Source organism: Nomascus leucogenys, chromosome 18 (genome assembly GCF_006542625.1).
Source record: "Nomascus leucogenys isolate Asia chromosome 18, Asia_NLE_v1, whole genome shotgun sequence".
Classification (NCBI taxonomy): Eukaryota; Metazoa; Chordata; class Mammalia; order Primates; family Hylobatidae; genus Nomascus; species Nomascus leucogenys.
Window position 1 is genome coordinate 71696252 of NC_044398.1, and position 21773 is coordinate 71718024.

Sequence of the window (21773 nt, forward strand, 5' to 3'; positions counted from 1 at the left end):
TTGGAGTTTCTCAAACTCCTGACCTTAGGCAATCCGCCTGCCTCAGCCTCCCAAAGTGCTGGGATTACAGGCATGAGCCACTGTGCCTGGCCGATGTGCCCTTTTTTTTTATTCCTGACACTGGTAGTGTATATCTTCTCTCTCTCTCTCCCTCTCCCTCTCCCTCTCTCTCTCCCTCTCCCTCTCCCTCTCTCTCTCCTAGTGTGTATCTTCTCTCTCTCTCTCTTTTTTTTTTTTTTTGTCAGCCTGGCTATAGCTTCATTGATTTTATAAATCTTTTTAAAGAACCACCTTTTGTTTCATTGATTTTTTTTCCTGCTCGTTTTCAGTCTCACAGATTTCTGATCTCTTCCTTTCTTCTGCTTTCTTTGACTTTGGTTTCTCGTTCTTTTTCTATTTTCTTAAGGTGGATATTTAGATCATTGATTTGAATCCTTTTTATTTTCCACTATAAGCATTTAATACTCTAAATTTTTCTCTCAACACTTTTTTTAGCTGTATACCATAAATTTCAAAATATTTTTTCTTTTTTATTCAGTATAAAGTATTTTCTGATTTTCCTTGTGACTATTTCTTTGACTCATGAGTTATTGGAAGTATGTCGTTTAATTTCCAGATATTTTGGAATTTTTCAAATACCTTTCTTTTACTAATTTCTAAGTTAATTCTGTTTTGTCAGAGAATGTATACGTGGTGTGATTTCAGTTCTTTTAAATTTGTCAAAATTTGTTTTATGGCCTAGAATATAGACTATTTTGGTGAATGTTTTTTGTACATTTTAAAATAGTAGGTTGTAGCTGGCACGGTGGCTTACACCTATAATCCCAGAGCTTTGAGAGGCTGAGGCGGGAAGACTGCTTGAGGATAGCTATAGTTTGAGGCCAGCCTGGGAAACATAGTGAGACCCCATCTCCTCAGGAGGCTGAGGCAGGATGATTCCTTCAGCCCAGGAGTTTGAGGCTGCAGGGAGCTATGATCATACCACTGCACTCGAGCCTAGGTGACAGAGGAAGATCTTGTCTCAATAAATAAATAAATGAACAGTAGGTTTTTGTTTGTTTGTTTCTGCTAATATTAGGTGAAGTGTTTTATAAATGTCAGGTTTAGTTGGTTGATATTGTTCATCTTAGTCCTTTTTGTGCTGCTGTAACAGAATATCTGAGACTGGAAAATTATAAAGAGCAGAGATTTGTTTCTTACAGTTCTGGAGGCTGGGAAGTCCAAGGTTGAGGGTCCCGCATCTGGCAAGGGCCTTCTTGCTGCATCATTCCATGATACAGGACAGAAGGGCAAGAAAATCATGCATGCAAGAGAGTAGGGTAGAGGCCCCAAATCATCCTTTTATCAGAAACCCACTCCTGAGATAACTAACCCACTCCCACCATAACAGCATTAATCCATTCATGAGAGCACAGCCTTCATGACCTAATCACTTCTTAAGGGCCTCACCTCTCAACACTGTTGCATTGAGGGTCATGTTTCTAACACATGAACTTTGGGGGACACATTCAAAGCATAGCAGTGTTCAGGTATTTGCTAATTTTCTGGCTACTTGTTCTGTTAGTTACTGAAAGAAGAATGTTGAAGTCTCCAAATATAATTGTGGATTTGCCTATTTCTCCTTTAAGCTCTGTCAGTTTTGCTTCCTGTATTTTGAAGTCTTATTGTGAGGTGCAGCAGAGTCATCTGGGATTATGTCTTTTTGAAAAACTGTCCCTTTTATCTTTATGTAATGCCCCTCTTTATACCTGGTATAGTATTCCTTGTTCTAAAGTTGGCTTTATCTGATACTGATATAGTCATACCAGCTTTATTTTATAGTGTTTTTTCATGGTATATCTTTTTTCTTCCTTTTACATTTAATCTATGTCATTATATTTACAGTGGATTTCTTATACACAGTATAAGAAAGATTTCGGTCTTGTTTTTTAGCCTGATTTGACCATTTCTTTTAATTTATATGTTTAGACCATTAATATTTTATACAATTATTGATGTGGTTGTTGAATTTAGGTCTACCATTTAATCATTTGTTTTTTGTTTATCCCCTCTGTTTCCATTCATCTCTTCCCTCTCTCTTGCTTTCTTTTGGATTATTTATTTTAAAAATGTTTTATTATAATTTAATTTCTATTATCCTTTGTGTTTGTATCTTCTAGAATATTTTTCGTGGTATCAGCATTGTAGTAAACAGACCTAAGCTTTCACAGTCTACTTGAAGTTAATATTTTACCATGTTAAATGGCATGTAGAGTATAACAAAAATATACATATATATATATAAACTATATATATATATATATATAGTTTTGTGGTTGTTAGGCTCTACATGCCATTTAACATGGCAAATATATATATATATATAGTTTATAGATACAGTTTTTATATATATTTTTCCTTTACTCTCCCTTTTTTGTGTTATAGTTGTCATGTGCAGTACCTCTATATGCATTTAAAACTCCACAAAATGGTGCTTAAATTCTTGCTTTTAACAGTCATACTTTTAAAGAACTTAAAAATAATCTATTTACTGAGATATTTATCATTTCTATTGTTTTTCCTTTATTCCTGAACTTCCAAGTTTCCTTCTGATACTATTTCTCCTTGGTGTAAAGAATTTCCTTCAACATTTCTTTTAGAACAGATGTCTTGGAACGAATACTGTAAATTTTCCCTGATCTGGGTATGGTTATATTTCATCATCACTCTTGAATGATACTTTCGCTGGATATAGAATTCTCATTGACACTTCAGTTTCTTTTAATGCTTTAAAGATATTGTTCCATTGTATTCTGTTTCCTGATGAGAAATTTCTAATTATTCAAGTCACTATTCTTCTATGTATGGTATTTTGATTTTCTCTGTTTTCAGGATTTCTTTCTTCATCTTCGCTTTTCAGCAGTTTATGTTATGTTTGGGAATGGTTTTCTCTGAGTTTATCTTATTCGAGGTTGGCTAAGCTTCTTGGATCTGTAAGTTCATATCTTTCTCCAAATTTGGGAGGTTTTCAGTCATGATTTCTTCCAATTTTTTCTTCTCCTCATCTTTTGGGAATCGAATGACATAAATGTTAAACCTTTTGATATTTTCTTACTTATTTTTAAGGCTCGGCTCATTTATGCCTAGTTGTTTTTCTCTCTTCAGTTGAGATCATTTCTAGCTTCACATTCACTGACTTTTCCCTCTGTCATCTCCATTCTGCTATTGATCCCATCCAGTTAATTTTTAATTTCAGATATTGTTTTATTGGCCCTAAAATTTCTGTTTAGTTCATTTTTTTATAGTTTATATTTCACTTCTGAAAACTGCCTTTCTATTCCTTTCAATAGTGTTTACTTTCATCTCATGGAGCATAATTACAATAGTTGGTATAGGGCTTCTGACTGATAATTCTAACATCTAGTTCATCTTGCTTGGTATCTGTTGACTGTTTTTTCCCCTTGAGAATTGGTCACATTTTGCTGTTTCTTCGCAAGTCACATAATTTTGAGTCCTGGACATTTTGAATATTGTATCATGAGAGCCTGGGGATTGTTTAAAGAATTGAAATCCTCAGGCTGAGGCAGGAGAATGGCGTGAACCCGGTAGACGGAGTTTGCAGTGAGCCGAGATCGCGCCACTGCACTCCAGCCTGGGCGACAGAGCAAGACTCCACCTCAAAAAAAAAAAAAAAAAGAAAAAAAAAAAGAATTGAAATCCTCAGGAGATTGTTTTAAAAAATTTCTTAAAGCATGCAAGAAACCAGGGTAGATTCAGGCCATAAGTTGTTTCTCCTTTTCCCCTCCATTGGGTGATAGTTCCAATGTCAGTTAGTTTTCAAAACCTTGGTTACGCTGCCTTGGATCTGTCTCATGCACGTGAAGCGTGACCAGGACTTCTACCAGTTTGTACACAGAATTCAGAGATCCCCCTTTCCACCTCCTGGTTTGGGGGTCCTTTTCCCCTGTGCTTACACCAGCTAGATAAGGGTTCTCAAATTTTTGCTGCATGTGTCGTTTATAAAGTTCCCTGGATGGGGCTAATTTTATTTCAATGCTAGGAGAAAAAAAAGAAGGGGAAACATAATGGCAAGTCACCTCCATCAGGGTTGCTTCTCCAGGTTTTATTTTCTCTCCAATCTGCTTGCTCTTACTTTTCAGAATCCTCAGGTTACTATTTTTTTGTATGTTGTCCAAAGTTTTTGTTGTTATCATTGGGAGGGACGGGCGTGGGCTTACTCCATCTTCACTAGCCATGTTGTATTTTTAATTGGCATTTTAAAATATAGATATGCAGATTGTAAATATCTGTGGCTTAGATAGGTTGTGGCCCTTTTTGTTTTCTGTTGATAAAAGCTATTTGATATTTAAAATAATAGATACTCTTACATAGCAGTCCCCAACCTTTTTGGCACCAGGGACTGGTTTCATGGAAGACAGTTTTTCCACGGATGGGGGGTGGGAGAGGATGCTTTCGGGATGAAACTGTATCACCTCAGATTATCAGGCATTAGTTAGATTCCCATAAGCAGCATGCAAGCTAGATCCCTCACATGCTCGGTTCACAATAGTATTCGTGTTCCTATGAGAATCTAATGCCACCGCTGATCTGACAGGAGGCAGAACTCAGACGGTAATACTTGTTAGTCTGCCATTCACCTCCTGCTGTGTGGCCAGGTTCCTAACAGGCCATGGCTCAGTTCCTAACAGACCACAGACTGGTACCAGTCTGCAGCCTGGGGGTTGGGGACCCCCGCCTTAATGGAAGAAGCTTGTTTATTTTTAATGAGGAAGAATGTAAGCCCTATCTTTTGGACAAATAAAACATAAACAGTTTTCATTCCTACCATTATTATGCATTTAACTAACAAATGATTAAAACATAAACAGACATGCACACATACATTTTCAAAGAAGTAGTGTTGTGAAAAGCTTTGGAATGCTGGTATCTGTCTTGCTTTGAAATTTAAGTAAAACTTGAACTTTTAAAATTTGTGAAATATTTGCTTGAATTTTCTACCTCTTCAAAGAATGTAGAAAGGAATAATTTATTGGACCTTAATTATTCAAATTATGAGTTATGCCTTTATTCTAAATGTATGATTGCCTTTCCTTTGAAAAACTAGGGAAATTTTGATTATGGTTTAGTAATTTTACTCATGAACATATAAATTTAGTGATTTCAACTATATTTTTAAAATCAGTTCCTGATTAAATCATTTAGGGAAGTATGTTTAAATGAATTTTATTTTTGAAAGACCTATTCTACTGGCTTTTTTTTGCCCCAAACTATTCACACTTTACTGACAGATAAATATGCATACTAATTAATAAACATAATTAAGTTTGAAATTATAAGGAGAACAGGAAGTTATTTGTGTCCACTATATGCCTTAATGATTTTATTGTAAAAAGTAATTTTAGAAAGTAAATTCAATTTTTGTGCAGAACCATTTGGAGTGATATATTGCAGTATCCACGTATAGAGTCTGTAGATTGGACACTGGGATTGTATATGTTATTGGCATTTTTGTCTAAAATGTCATACAAGTAAGAAGTTGATTACTATTGGCATTTGTGAAATATGAAGTATATTTTATTACGTAAGAGTATTTGGATATTTGGTTCAAACTTTGGATCTGTTGTCCTCCTTTCAATAAACTCTCTGTGGGATTTGTGGCTTACGTTAAGGAGAATTGAGTTATAAAAATGACCGACTTGGATCTATTTTGAAATTGTCTAAAATTTATAATTAACTTGATAATTTAAATAATTTAAATTTAAAATTTTAAATATAATATAAATTACATTTTTAAATTTTAATAAATTTAAACAATTTAACTTGATAACATTGGATATTTTTATAATTTTTAAACATTTACTTTCCTTTCCTCCTTTAAATTAGGTGCTCTGTGGATGTGTATAGTTTTAAACCCCCACTGCAAGTTGGAGCAAAAGGCCAGTTGGCTAAAACAGCTGAAGAAATGGAATAGTGTTGATGTCTGTCCATGGGAAGATGGAAATCATGGCAGTGAATTACCCAACTTAACCAATGCTCTGCCTCAGGGTGCAAATGCCAACCAAGGTGAGTCTACCGTAATGTTCTGCCTAAATTGTAGCTACTTAATTATGCATATGTGCTTATAATAGTAACTTACAAGGTATATGGGAAAATGATTTTACCAACTTAAGAACTTACAACTCCAGTACTTAATATGTATTGACTGTGAGTGTATGTGTGTCTGTGTGTATGTTTTAAATTTAACTGAGTTATTTGTATGCTTTTTTATATTCTCAGAATATGGATGGATATAATACTTATTTTATATATTAGTATGCGTTAAAATGGCCTATTAATGATTTATTATGGACATTCTTCTCTAATTTAAAAAGATCATGGAGTAGGATGGTTAATATATTACTTTTAAAACAAACTATCAAGAGGCTTGAGGAGCTAAATATGTTTTTATCTTTGTTGGTCAATCCATGTTTGATCTACTGTATAATTTAGTCACTTAAAAATTCTTAGTTTTAAAATGTAGTAAGGAAATATTTTATGGCTTGACTGAAGGACATAGAATGCTGTTGACATTTTACTGGGAAATTTTTTTATTGTGAGGGGTTGTCTAGCATAGTTGTCCCCACCTGCTGTAGGCCAATAGTGCCCTCCAAGTTTTGGGACAACCAAGAAATGCTCCCAGACATTTCCAAAAGAACCTCTGTCTCTCATTTCTGTCCCGTTTTATTTTTTGGGTTTTTTTTGTTTGTTTGTTTGTTTGTTTTATCTTCTCCCTCTCTGTTGTACCTGTCTATTCAACCCAAGTCTCTCCCATCTTTAAAAAACTTCCTTCCTTGGCCCCATTTTCCCTTCTACCTGCTGCAGAATGTTCTCTTCCCTTTCAATATGAAATTCTTAAGTAATTATTTCTTGCCAATAGGAATTTTATTAACTAATTCATGACACTATTTTTGCATGATTCAGTGCATTTTTTTGGGAGAAAATTTGAAAGATTTTAAAGTCATGATAGAAGCAAGGTGGGAATTAAATAACATTAGGATTCAGAGTCAAGACTACATTCTCTATGTACTAGCCACATGCGGAATTTGTACTACTAGAAGTAAGTGGAACAATGTGCTGAGTTTGAATGTGATGTTAGTATAGTGTTTTTAGTCTCTGCAAAGAAAAAATGATATGTATTACTCCATAGGGACTTTTCCAATCAAAAAGAAGTTTTAGGACTTGAGAAAGACAATTGTCTGACTCTGCCTTGTCTAGAGATATTTGCCATGGGAATTCAGTATTTGAAGTCTGTCATATCTTTACTGCCCATGATGATTGTATTTAATAACTTCGAAGAAAATAAATGTATTCCACATACCCCGTTTTTTTCCAGGTGCTCAGAATTTTTAAGTTTAGTTGTTTAACATTTATTCTCTTCCATTGCTAGGAAAGGGTAGCCTACATCTACATAGGTAATATCCTTAATCCCCTTCTATTTATACTACGTTTCATTCCCCACTGCTTTTGGGGACTGCTACTCAAACATTTTACATTTTACTTTTTACATTCCGTTTATTCTGTTACCCTTGATTAAGCATGAATATTTCATGGCCTTAGAAAGCTGGTAAGAAATGGTCCAGCCTCCAGACTTAAAGAGTTCATTTCACTTAGGGTTTGGCCTAGATGATACAATTCAGGACCTTGTTTCGTTTCTAGGGCAGTGTTTATATCTGTTGGACCTAAAGGCACCAGGGTACCTACTTTTAGCAGAATACCCCCATCCTTCTGAGGGGCTGTCAGAAGAGACATGCCTGCAGAGGAGGTCTGGTGTTCATACCTGTAGTGCCTTCCCTGTACAGCTCAGCTGGCTCCCCAGGGTAGAGCTTGTGGTGGCCAATAGAGTCCAGCAGCTGTGCCATTGCAGCTGGACTGGGTGTGCACACAGTATAGGCCATGGACAGAATTTCTTGTGTTTACACATTAGAGTGAATGTGAAGGGCTTATCCAGGCTCTGCCTCTGCTGAGGTAATTTGTTAGAATTAATGAATAACAACATTGCAATCTATACCCTTTGAAAGAGAATGATTTTTTAATATACCAAAATTATAGCCAATTTTATAATTTTTTTTTTTTTTTTTTTTTTTTTTTGAGACGGAGTCTTGCTCTTTCTCCCAGGCCAGAGTGCAGTGGCACGATCTCGGCTCACTGCAAGCTCCGCCTCCCAGGTTCATGCCATTGTCCTGCCTCAGCCTCCCAAGTAGCTGGGACTACAGGCGCCCGCCACCACGCCCGGCTAATTTTTTTGTATTTTTAGTAGAGACGGGGTTTCACCGTGGTCTCAGTCTCCTGACCTCGTGATTCGCCCGCCTCGGCCTCCCAAAGTGCTGGGATTACAGGCGTGAGCCACCGCGCCCGGCTATTTTATAATTTTTTTAGTAGAAGAACAAAAATATCTCCTTTTTACTTTTCTTAATTTCCCAAGTTTTCCTTAATCAGGATGTATTACTATTTTGTATACTTTATGAAAAATTATTACAAATATATGTATTTATCATTTAAAAAAATTGATAAAGATAATTATTTCTTTTTTTTTCAATCTTACTGCAAAATTGAATAGCCACCGACATTCAAGATTTTAAAAAGTTGACTAATTTTGATACCTAGTCAAACCAAATTTTTAATTGTATATCTTCTATGTCTAGCTACATACTTAATTTTATGTGTTTCCCATATTATTACAGGACTTGTCATTTAAATTTCATTTCATGAGTATTTAGTCTCTTTTGTTGTCACTGATTTTATTAGAGCTAACCATGTTAAAAGCCTAGTGTGTGTATGCAACATTTCTCTACACTTATACAGTCACATATAAACATGTGAAAGGTTCAGGTATTTATTAATGTTTTATAAAAATGAAATCATGTTAACAGCTTGCTATTTGAACCAAATCAATAGGCAGACCTCTAACTCACTCTTTTAATACATGCATGATACTAAGTTGCTCTTTTAAAGTCTCGTTTTAGTTTTAGATTTTGTTTATATGATTTCAGCTTAACAAAATAAATGAAATGACAAAAGATACTTACATGAGGCTAAAAAACACTTATGTGAGGCTTGGACTTTGAAACATTTGATCAATTGACTGTGAGAGGTCATGAAACCAATTTCTTGCTGGGCATGGGTATGTTTATTCTGCTCAGCAAAAAGCCCCAGTAGATTCCAAACGTCCTTAAATGTAGGGCTTTGCCTTCTCCCTTGCAGTTTCTCTATCCATCCACCTCTAGTGAGGAGTCTGGGTGGGAGCCATAACAGATCATCATTATTTGTGCCTCTCAAATGATCTATCACACGTGCATTTTGATATGTCTACCATTCAGGTACAGATAGCTAAGCTGACCTGAGACCAAACTGAAGTAATGTCTCTTTGTTAAAGACTTGTCAAAAGCCCTTCCAAACCAGCTGAATTAGCTGAATTTGCAGTAAGGGTATCTGTGTTTTAATCTCCACTGTCACTGCCTGACGGTGTGACCTTGGCAAGTCACTTTACTTCCCTTGCTTTTCAGTTCCATCAGCAGAGTAAAGGGGTTGGCGTAGATGAGTTCTCCAATCTCTTCTTCTCAATTCAGTTGTCCTTTGATTTTTGTGTTTTCTCTTATGTCTGTGCTCAGCCAAAGGTCCAGTGACAGGAAAATGAAATCTTACCAATTAAGGAAGCTCCAGATTTTGCTTCTCGTTTAATTAAGTCTCAGAACAATGAGGGGTTATACTTGAACTAGGTTAAGTACACATAAATAAAAATAGTTTGTTAACCTGATTTCCATTTGAGGATTGCTAGTTTGTGCCACAGTTGAAGGTAAGTTTAGAGTGGGAACCCAAGGGGTGGGTGTGCAGGTAGAATTTGAACCATATGATCCTTAGGAATTGAATAATCCCAGGAGTTGGGGTGAGAATATCCTTTATTCCCCAAACATTTCTTTTCTCCGTCAGGTCCTGAAACTTGAACCCTCTTCGGAGTGTATGGCTCTGCTCTTTTGTGATGCCCTGGCATACACTATGCTGGGGACATCACACCAGTCATGGAACCTGCCCAGGAGTCAGGAGGCAGCCTGTAGGGGCAAGGTAAGTGCGCTGGTTTGTTTTGTAGCTATGTTGTGTGGCTTTGTGAAATGTTAAATATATGCATTTATGCCCTTTGGGATATAAAGTGGTATTTAAGCGTTATATCCCAAGAAGCATAATAGTTTTAATTGTGCAAAACCGCACAATATAGTTAAAAAATACAACCAAAAGCACAACCCTTATGCATATCTTTAAAGGCTGACTGCATAATCCTGAAAGGTTCCATGGCTGGTGTCGCATCTCTTGCATAGTGTTTGTGAGAGCTGTTGATCCCATCAGGGCAGCCCACCACAGCACCTCAGAAGTGGGGAGCAGTGAGTTTTCCTGTGATTTTTGTGCCGAGTGCCTCCTTTGAGTGTATTTGGCATGGAAACTAGACTTGACAATTCTTTTTGCAGGATGCCTTTAACCTTAGCTTTAATGGCTGCAGAATGTTTGTGTTTGATAAACAAGTGAGTGAATGGTGGCTCTTGGGCTGACCTGCCTCTTAGTACTTAGGATGTGAGAGTATTCACCCTTCACCCTTCTGCTTAGTGGGTGCAGGACAATGTGTGTGGGTGTGTTCATGAACATCTGGCCACAGAATGGTATGACTGATTTATTCACATGTGAATAATAGCTGACACGGCTTTCTGAATTGTGGAAAAAACAGATTCATCGAACAGGCCACATCGGACAGTGTTCACCCGAGCCATCGAGGCATGTGATCTCCACTGGCAGGATAGCCACTTGCAGCACATTATCAGCAGTGACCTATACACCAACTACTGTTACCATGACGACACTGAAAACTCCCTCTTCGACTCCCGCGGGTGGCCCCTCTGGCATGGTAAGTGACCAAACCGGAAAGACATTTCCATGACTTACTTCTTTGTTTAGTTTCTATAGCATTACTGGAATGGGAGGTGGAGAATTGAAGGATTCAATGGGAGATGGATGAATGCTTGGCAATAGGAGCTGAGTTTTTCATTCAAATCCAAGTTCAGAAATGGTTTCTTGTGTCTTTTTAATAGTATTTTGAGAGAAACATCTTACTATTAAATTCTTTTTTTATGGATATATCTGACAGTGGCAACTTTACCCCCTTGACTTTCTGTTTTAGAACATGTTCCTACAGCCTGTGCAAGAGTGGATGCATTACGTTCTCATGGGTACCCCAGAGAAGCACTGAGACTAGCAATAGCTATTGTTAATACATTAAGACGACAGCAGCAGAAACAGTTGGAAATGTTCCGAACCCAAAAAAAAGGTGAATGTGAAGGAGTTTGTTTCCATTGGAATGGGATTCTTGGTGATGACATTACTAGGTTTCGTGTTCTGGGAGAGATGGCTTTTAGAACTAAAACCATAGATGATGGCTTTACTCACCATTCATTTAAAATAATGGCTGATCTGTGAGAAATTTGGGACATTTTTTTCTTAGTTGAATGTTGTAAGCAAAGATTTTTTTTTAATCTTTCAGGTTAGTTACTTTTTTAAGGGCGATAATTTTCTTTATTGTTTTAATAACTATTTAGTATGTCTAAATTATTTAAAACGCATGTTAGCTGAATACCTTATTTTGTGGAAGTGTATTTTAATTCTAACAATAAGGACACAGCCTGTGCTTGAATCCCAGCAATCCTGACGTCCCAGATGGGTGCCTTAGGCAATCAGTTGACGTCTCTGTGATTTTGAATTCTCTTCTGTGCAATGAGGCTCAGTAGAGGGCCTATCTCTTAGAGTTGTTGAGAAGATTAAACCAAGTTAATTTCTGTAAAGCACTTAAAGCAAAGCTTGGCACAATGTGTAAGCATTCTAAAACTTTTTAGCTGTAGTAATTTGTACATCAGGACATGTTATTATATGTACTTAAAGTGACCAGAACAGAGCTGGATTTTTCAAATTCTGTAAATGACATTTGATGAGCTGTCAGCTGAAAGAACACATTTAACTTCTCTTTATCTCAGTTTATTAATCTTTTAAATTTTGAATAACCATTACTGAGTAATAGTAATTGCAAAGGGTTGAATTATATGCAGAAGACATTGATCAGATAAAGAAATGTATATGCTTTTTATGATTAATCCATGTACATCTTGTTCCTTCTATAGGTATAAATTTTATTTATTTATTTATTTATTTTTAGCAGGTTCGTTTTCACTCTGTGATTTTATTTTTCATTAAGAGGGATAGTTTTAGTTGCTGGGTTTTTGTTTTTGTTGTTTTGGTTATATTTTTGTTTTTAATGCTTGGGTGATTATACACATACTAGAGTACAACTAAAAATTATTAAAAGGCTAGAGGTTGGAGCAAGTGTCTGTTGTAACTTTTAACAGTAAAAAAAAGTCAAAAGTTACAGTTGAACCAAAGAAAGGGGGAAGCTCAGATGGGATTGGAATGTGAGAGCCCCGATTGTCATGACTTTGTCCAGTTCATGATGTTCTTCATATCATCACTGGTGTGTGCAAACTACATTGCTAGGTACTTTGGAAAATTTTTCTGAAATCCTTCTTCCTCCACACATACACAGTCCATGGTGAAAGGAACTTATTTCTGAATAGTATAAAGGATAATATTCAAACAAAGAGTACAGCACTTGTTATACTGTGCAAAAAGAGCCAGTTCGTGATGATCATCTGATTTTTTAAAAAAAATCATATTATACATTTTATGAATAAATGTTGATTTTTAAAATTTGTTTAAAATGTTGTAATAAAAAAGGAAAATGTAAAAATGTTAGTTCCTAACTAACTAATGTTCCTAAACATGTTTACATTTGGGTAAGTTACAGAGTATGTTAACTTAGAATCCTTTGATTGTCTTTGAGATAATTCTGTAATCTTTAGGTCTAGACCATTCTTAGGCCCATTTCTCTTTTATCGTGCAAACTATGAAAACTTTTATTTTCAACCATTCTTAGGTATTACTAGGATTACATATCTATACCTATGTCTTTCCCTACTTTTATTTTTGGTAATTGTTTTTCCATATTTTAAAAATAGGCTTTTCATAGCTGTTACAAGTCTAAAGTACCATAACAGCTACTTGTTATGGACCAAGATTAATAAATGAAATATCTTACACATTTTCAAAATTATTTGGCATGATGTGTTAGCTTATTGATTCTGAAAAAAAACCAGATTTATTTGATTTATTTTTGATTTCTCACATTTCCTCAGTTTCCATCACTTGACAATATATTTGTTTATATAAGCACAGCATTTCCTTTAGCCCCATCCATATATACATATACATATACATATACATATACATATACATATACGCAAACATATTTATTTGGTTGTTTCCAGGAGTAGTGCTCATGTTTCTTTTTTCCTACTAATTATGTTTATGAAAGCCAGCGACAGAAACTGAATAGAAGGACCTTTTCAGGGAATCTAAGACCCAACTTAAATTTCAATACATTGTGCCAAGCTGGTTTTTCTCTTTTTTTTTTTTTTTTTTTGACATGGAGTCTCACCCTGTCCCCCAGGCTGGAGTGCAGTGGCACAATCTCGGCTTACTGCAGCCTCGGCCTCCTGGGTTCAAGCGATTCTCCTGCCTCAGCCTCCCGAGTAGCTGGGATTATAGGCACCCACCACTACGGCCAACTAATTTTTGTATTTTTAATACAGACAGGGTTTCACCATTTTGGCCAGGCTGGTCTCGAACTCCTGACCTCAGGTGATCCGCCCGCCTCGGCATCCCAAAGTACTGGGATTACAGGCATGATTCACCACGCCAGCCTGTCTTTCATTTTTATGTACTGATAGTTGATTGCTTAAAACCAGAAGACTTGTGAAGGAACGTTGGATTCATGGAATGGTTCTTCAGATATTTACACGGCAATATTTTTCTTGTACGTTTTATATTGTATGTAAATTTTGTTATGTTTTCCTTTAAGAAGGAGCTACTAAAATTAGCCGGACGTGATGGCACTTGCCTGTAAATCCCAGCTACTTGGGGCTGAGGCAAGAGAATCGCTTGAACCCGGGAGGTGGAGGTTGCAGTGAGCCAAGATCGTACCATTGCACTCCAGACCGGGCAACAAGAGTGAAACTCCTCTCAAAAAAAAGAAAAGAAGGAGCTACTATTATTTATTACTTTAGGAAACACTTAGATGTAAAATATTGCATTATTTACAACAATGGAATATATCTTAAATATAGCTTTTTATCCCCGCATTCTGCAGTTTAACTTGAAAGCGTTAATATTCTGTGAAGAAAATGAAAAGGATTTATTTCGTTCAAATTATATATAATCGTCTATTATCATTCCCCTCTATGGCAAAGGTTTTCTCTTAAATGACTTACAGATTCACACTAAGGAAGACTTTCATAAGGTGATAGGGGGTAATTTAAGGATATTCATGTGGGAATACAAGTCTAACCTAAGCTGTAGCTGCCTTCAGGTCCTCAATTTACATGACCCAGTTAACACTGATTTAGAGAGGTCTCTTCTGTGTATCGTGGTAGAGTTACCAATTGATAATTCCAGTGGGACTTCTTAGTCCTCTCTAATGCCCCCTCCTAGGGAAGTGGGGGAGTTGTTCCTAATTTCTCAGAAAATTTGGAATTCATTTTTCCCTATACAACATAATTTAATAGTGTAAGTAGTAATGTTGACTCAGTACCCTAGACATACGAATTAAATAGATGTTTGGGAGCTGTCGTGGGAATTCAATACCATTTATATTGACTTACAGATGAACCTCTAGACTCAAAATAGTTGACAAGTTGGGGATTACGGTACCTTTCGATTGGTTTCTTAATTAAAGGAGAATTTTGAACAGAATTCAGAACTGATTTATCAGGATGCTGCTATTAAATGGTAAAGCCTCTGTTTTCCCCACTTCTTTCCCTTCATCTCCCTTCTACTCCCCCATTTCTCAATTCCCTTTTCTTACACAGAGCTACCCCATAAAAGCATAACCTTGATAACCAATCTGGAGGGCTGGGTTGGACATCCCCTGGACCCTGTGGGCACTCTCTTCAGTAGCCTTATGGAAGCCTGCCGCATTGATGATGAGAACCTCTCTGGTTTCTCAGATTTTACAGGTAAAACCATTGACATTTGTCTCATGTGCTTTTCTTTTTCTAAACCCTGAATGGCAGTAGTCATTGTTTTTCTTTACATTATGTTTTATGGAACCATGTAGTTAACAGCACCTTTGGTGAGCAAGAGAGCAAGAAAATGGGCACTCTCATGCTTTCACTCAGGCTGCTACAAAACTGGGAAAAGTCTTAGAGTTATAGTTGGCAGCATGCTTTGAGAATCTTAAAAATATTTATTCTCTTCTAACCAGTGATTCTGTATCTATGAATTTATCCACATTTATGACTACTTCCTAGCATAAAGATATAAAATAAAGATGTACGTCTTAGCATTTAGAACTAGAAAATCTAGTTTAGATGCTTTTCAAATTTGTCTTTGCATTGGAAGTGACTTGTCACTTAAATATTTTAGTCTACTTTAAGGGGGAGTATTAAATGTCATTTAAAACTGTTTTATATCATACATTCCTTGAAAGCTGTGTTTTGAGATTTCACTTCGGCCCATTGAAACTTAAGAATCTTGACTCGAAAGACTGCCCAAGGGCAGTGGGTGGAGGTAAGGCAGGGAGTAACGATGTCCGTTTGTTGCTTCCATGGCTGGATGAGCTCAAGTCTTGCCCCTTCATAATATCCCCTGTGATAGTTGCCTTCATGGACTGTGGGCAACCCAGACACTGTCAGGAGGCTGAAAGGCATGAGTCTGAATTTGCTTTCCTTGGGAGTTTGATGGTTGAAGTTTGTTATAATTTGTAATAGAAGCACTTTAATGGAGACAAGAGAATGTTCAAAGAATCATTCCTCTTGTGATAACTGATGACTCTTGGATAATAAAAAGGACTTGAAATTGGGTTACATATGTTGTGTTCCCTACTGTTTTTATTATGGAAACTTTTTGAATGCCAGGATTTAAAAAGTGGTGAGTGCAAGTCATCATTTAATTTTACTATTGTGTAATTAAATTTTGTTTTTCTCTTAAGTATTCTTAGTTCACATTTTCTTAGATTTATAGTTTTCTTTGGTGATTTATTTTCAAGGGAGAAAAGTATTTGTAATGTTATGTCCCCCAAAACATAAACATTTAATCATTCATGGTCATTTTTAAAAAGATACTGGAAGACTGCACTTTAGCCTAAAAAACATGTTTTCTGGCTTTCTCAGCATTAGTCAATAATTCATTTGCTTGTACTGGGAAGTATACATGTTTGTACATATCATATCATCTGCAAAAGTAGTTTCTGAAATCTGATTTCTTTTGTGGCATTTTACAGAGAATATGGGACAGTGCAAGTCTCTGGAATACCAGCATCTACCTGCACACAAATTCTTAGAAGAAGGGGAATCCTATTTAACGCTGGCTGTGGAAGTAGCCCTGATAGGGCTGGGACAGCAGCGTATCATGCCTGATGGGCTGTACACACAAGAGAAAGTTTGCCGGAATGAGGAACAGCTCATTTCTAAGCTTCAGGAAATTGAATTGGATGACACACTGGTGAAAATTTTTCGCAAGCAAGCAGTCTTCCTATTAGAAGGTAGCCTGATACAGAAGTTTTCCACTTATTTAGCCAATTTGACTTAGGTGCTAATCTTTCTTATGTTAAAAGTACTATCTGAATGCATTTAATATGGTAGTTATCCTGATTACTATAGTCATGGGGTATCAAAGACATGTCCACTGTCTAAAAAATAGTGTCACTGAATAAAAAAGCATGGATGTTTAGATTTGTATCATTTGATTTAGGTGGTTATATATGATAGCCTGTTACAAAATAGCTGCATTTAATGCCTCAAACCTTGAAAAGAACCTATTTCATTTAGACTGTGTTGTTTCTGAAATAAATGCAATTTTGATATTTAGTGCATTATTATTGGCAGCCATGTTCCTATTTCCTTGATCAATTAAATAATAAAACAGTAATTGGCTGGCCTTCCTCCAAATTATTGGCGGTTACATGATACCTGGGTTTTGAATATGTCATACGCACACGCTAACAAACGACTGAAGGCTGCGCAAGTGAATTTCCGCTGCACCGACTAGTTATTTCAGAGGATTCATTAGGCACAGATTGATCAAGGAAAAAGTTTCATGGAATCTCTGAGGCACGGTCTAATTTCCTTCTTCTCACAAAGTTAAGTTTTAAAGGGCCTAACAAATCTTGGCTGACACTATTTTTCAGATTTTTTCCCCTCTAAAAAGGTAAATTTAATTCGTGTAGTAGTGTAATCTTTTGTGCAAATTTAGGTGGTGTCTAACTATTGCTTCTATCTCTCAAGTACGTGTGTTATTAGTGTGTTATTATGGGATTCTCTGTGATTGATAGGCTCATAAAGTATGTTATATTCATCTTATGTTCAGAACTACTACATATAGGGAAGGGATTTAGATTTTCAGCACCCCTTTCATTTGTCCAAAGCAAAAGATCTACTTAAAATAAAATGTTTTCTTCAAACGTATTATACTTTTACATGTTTTAGAAATGCATTTTAAAGGGAAAATGCTCCTGAGTTAAACTTTCTTAATAGCATGCTTAATTTTGGTAAAAATTCCCAATAGTAATTTTTTGAAGCACTCTCCTGAACCTGTTTTTTTCCCTGTAAAGATAAAAAGCCCATCTTGACAAATTTCAAGAGTGATCCTGATTCTTCAATTACTGTTTCTTTCAGTTTTCTCCCATATAATTCCTTTTGCTATAAGCAATGTCATTAGTCACAAGCATTTTTTAAATGCTGCCTGTCACTGGCTATACTGACTGACTTTTGATTTCCCTTATACTGAAGTTTAGAAAGAAGATCTGTGATTTTCAAAGTTGATAGTGTGTGGTATCTGTATTTACCTTCCTAAATACGTCTCCATGTTCATTTTTCATTAATATTTTTGAACTTTGCCCTAGTCTTGATTTGTCCATCCCTCCCGTCAAACATTTTTATGAGTACTGTGCCTGAGAAGGAGCACTGTTGACTCATCTCTGCCTCTTCTCCTTTCCTGGCCCTGCAAGGCCCACAAAGAGTGAATAGGTGCAGGACAGGAGGCAGTCCAAGGCGGGGAGGCCACAGGGCTGTTACTGTAAATGCTAGAAGATTGAGAACTCCATGACTGAACTGACTACACGAGGGCACCAAGTTCTTCGTGCAGTTATACTCTTTGCAAATGTCAGAGGCAAATTAGTTAGCAGGCCCAGATATCTGGAAAGAGGAAGGAGTAACCCAGTATTGTTGCTAGTATTAATCCCTCCTAGCCACAATGTTGGATAGATAAATTAGCATATCGAACAAGCACCTCTGGGGAAACTTGGTGCAAAATGTCAAGTTGTCATTATTCAGTAGTACACTAGAGTCCAGGAATTACACTAATTATTAATCCACAAATAATTATTGGATATCTGACTGAATGTTTTACTTGTTGAGTGGTATCATAGCAAATAATTGATTATGTATCCTGGATCTCCTGAATAGTATAAAAAAGGTAACTTGGTGGTTTAAAGGGAAACAGTGAAAGAAAATGAAGGAGAAATGAAGACCATGGCTAATCTATAGATTTGCTATAATTAGTCCTTAAGTAAAATAGTTAGTGTCTTAGATTGGGCTGCCATAACAAAATACCACAGATTGTGTGGCTTAAACAACAGAAATGTATTTCTCACAGTTCTGGAGGCTGGGAAGTTTAAAATCATGATGCCACCCTCATCATTGGCTTCTGATGAGGGCACTCTTCCTATCTTGAAGACAGCTACCTTTTCTCTGTGTCTTCACATGACAGAGAGATCAAGCTCTCTAGTGTCTCTTCTTACAAGGACACTAATCCTGTTGGATCGGGGCCCCACCCTTATGACCTCATTTTACTTTAATGCAGGCCCCAACTTTGGATACAATTACATTGGGGCTGGGGGCTTCCAAATGTGAATTTTGGGAAGAAATACATATTTAGTCTGTAACAGTTAATAACTTAAATAATGTAGCCTTGGTATATGAACAAAAGGTGCAGTCATAATGCTCTATGAACTTTTGAAGAATATCAAATCACTAAAACATTTAAAATTAAAGATTAATGGATTTAGTAAAATTAGAGATTTAGATTAGATGTTAGTTTAGGTGAAAAAATTTGTATGATTTTTAAAGTACTTAAATAATAATTCAAAAATACTATCAAAAAACTCAACTGAATTAAAAAATAACCTCCATTAAAATGACCGAGAATATATTGTGCTCATAACCAACCACCAGTTCAGTAACTGTTCTTACCATTTCTTCTGAACTGCATTTCTTGCATTCTAAACTCTTCACCACACTGATTTTTCTCGTGGAAAACAAATACAGCATGTCCTCTGAGCAGTGGTGTCATGGTTCATAATTCTAGAAATCATGAAACAGATGTTACCCGAAGGTGACATGGGAACTAATTTATTAAACACTTTACAGTAACTAAACCTCAGAGTACCTTAGTGCAAAGTGGTTGAACTAACCACTGTGGTTTCCTTTCAGAATTTATTTTAAAAGTCTGTGTTGCGCTTCTCAAAGCAGCATTCAAGGAGCACACAGGGGAGGTCAGCTCTGCCACCACGCCTGTCAGAATTTACTAAGAAATGAATTTTGACAGCTTAAGTGTAATTTTGCTTTTAAAATTGGCTTTCAGGAGCCCAAAGAGTAGTAAATTTCCAGTTACTTTAATTTTTTTCTTTTGCCTATGATGTGTATCAAATGGGTAACTATTCTTTTTATTAATAATCACTTTCTGGGAATTAATATCTGTTGCTACTCATCAGAGGCAACAATGCGTATAGTTAGAGAGCTGTGGTTCAGAATCCTCCCACACCTCTCACCCCGATACAGAGCACCATTTTCTGGAAACCTGGCATATTTGTGCCCGTAACCCTTCTTGGGTCCAGGGGTAGGTTCCATAGTGAAGCTGTGGTGTCATCTGTGCATTTGCAAATCAAGATGCTCTGATGCCACACATTGGGAGAGGATGTTGCTCAAATGCAGCAAGGTTTTATGCTATAGAGGGTTCCTTTCTCTGAGGCACTTGTATTGTGAATGCTGTCTGACCCTGAGTTCTGGGTTTTCCATTTAGCTGTGGGACAGTTGGGGGTTTGTTTATGAGGTGAAATCTGTAAGGGATACTATACCCTGAAGAATCTTTTTTGATTAAGAATTATATTCCTTTCGATGACATTTACTTGAAATTCTTATTTGTATATGTTATAACTTTATGTGACATTTTAAAAATATGCTTTACAAGAAGTGTTAGTTCGTTTTTTAGGAATGTAAAATGTGTATGCTCTCTTCCCACAGCCGGACCATATAGTGGTTTAGGTGAAGTAATCCATCGGGAGAGCGTTCCAATGCACACATTTGCCAAGTATCTCTTCACCTCTCTCCTACCTCACGATGCTGAATTGGCATACAAAATTGCACTGAGAGCAATGCGGTATGTATTCACAGCCCAGCTGGGCAGAGGCAGGCCACATTCCCACTGGGAAGCACGGCTGTTAACTGACTTACTCCCTCATGTTTCTTATAGGGAGCAGAAAAGCTAAAGAAACTATGTATTTATGCTTTCTGGATTGTCGTGGAGGTGATTTGCTTTTTGGCTTGTTTTGCTTCTGTTTAAAGTAAGGGAAGAATTATCCTTGCTGCTATCAGACTCAAGCACACCGTGGCTTTTTCCCGCTTTTTCGTGAAGCACAATTCAAGCCGTTTAATCACAAAACAGCAACAGTTGAAACCTTCATAAATAATTAATTGTTTTGAAAAAATAGATTTTTGAAGCAGCAGTAAATAGTAAATATACTGGCTTGAATATAATTGAGGGAGACCTTCACAGCTGCTGTAATTCCACATTCCATCAGTAGTGCAGGAAAGCAACTCCCTGTATTGCCAAGGCACATCTATAGTCACTGGGGGCTGAGAGAAGGTGGGACGTGCATTTAGCAGTGAAGGAGTCGCTATTCAGGGTCCTTCAGGCCCTGCCTGCCTCTCTTCTGACTGCTTCCATCTCCTCATCGGTCCCTCCTTTTCAGCGATAGCAATTAGAATATGTTGTTCTCGACCACCCACCTTTTTATTTCTACATTCTTTTAAAAGTTATTTCACATAATAATTATTCTTATCACAGATTTGTTCAAGGTGAATATTTTAATGAGCTCAAGATTATATTTTAATCTTACAAATAACCTTTAAATTTTAAGGACCTAAAAGGTACATCCATCTTTCTTAAAACATCAGCATTTTCTTTTTCCTTTAAAAAAATTAATAAAACACTCCTATGCTTCTAATGGAAAGTACAGATTAGACATCCTTATAATCACCTAAGGACAAGCCATGCTGTAGACCTAAAAGCTTGTGTGTGCTGATTAATAGTTTGATCTCAAGAAGCTTTTCATCAAAGATTCTATGTCTGTAATCAGTGAAGTAGATTCTAAAACAAATCCTTGCCTATAAATTACCAGTGTCCCCAAAGTTACTCTGTTCTGAAAGTATTGAGTGTAGCTTATGTCTATCAGGACGCCTCTTTTTTATGCAGTGATAAGGATGTGTGTATGTGTCTGTGTGTATACCTATGTGTCAGTGTGTTTTAAGGCTGACATCCTGTAATTTGACATGCTTTCCTTGGCAATATGGAATCTTACTAACCTGCTGGAGAAT

The 21773-nt window shown here is 36.5% G+C and overlaps 1 protein-coding gene across 1 annotated transcript in view; it reads left to right on the forward strand.

Annotated features, from left to right (window-relative positions):
- The window catches only part of ZSWIM6 (zinc finger SWIM-type containing 6), a 219299-nt gene that overhangs the window by 188203 nt on the left and 9323 nt on the right, over nt 1-21773 (forward strand). The window contains exons 5-10 of the mRNA XM_030799175.1: nt 5884-6063; nt 10751-10927; nt 11201-11347; nt 14991-15137; nt 16403-16663; nt 20421-20556. Coding sequence (XP_030655035.1) covers nt 5884-6063; nt 10751-10927; nt 11201-11347; nt 14991-15137; nt 16403-16663; nt 20421-20556 — 1048 coding nt within the window. The remainder of the gene's footprint in view (nt 1-5883; nt 6064-10750; nt 10928-11200; nt 11348-14990; nt 15138-16402; nt 16664-20420; nt 20557-21773) is intronic.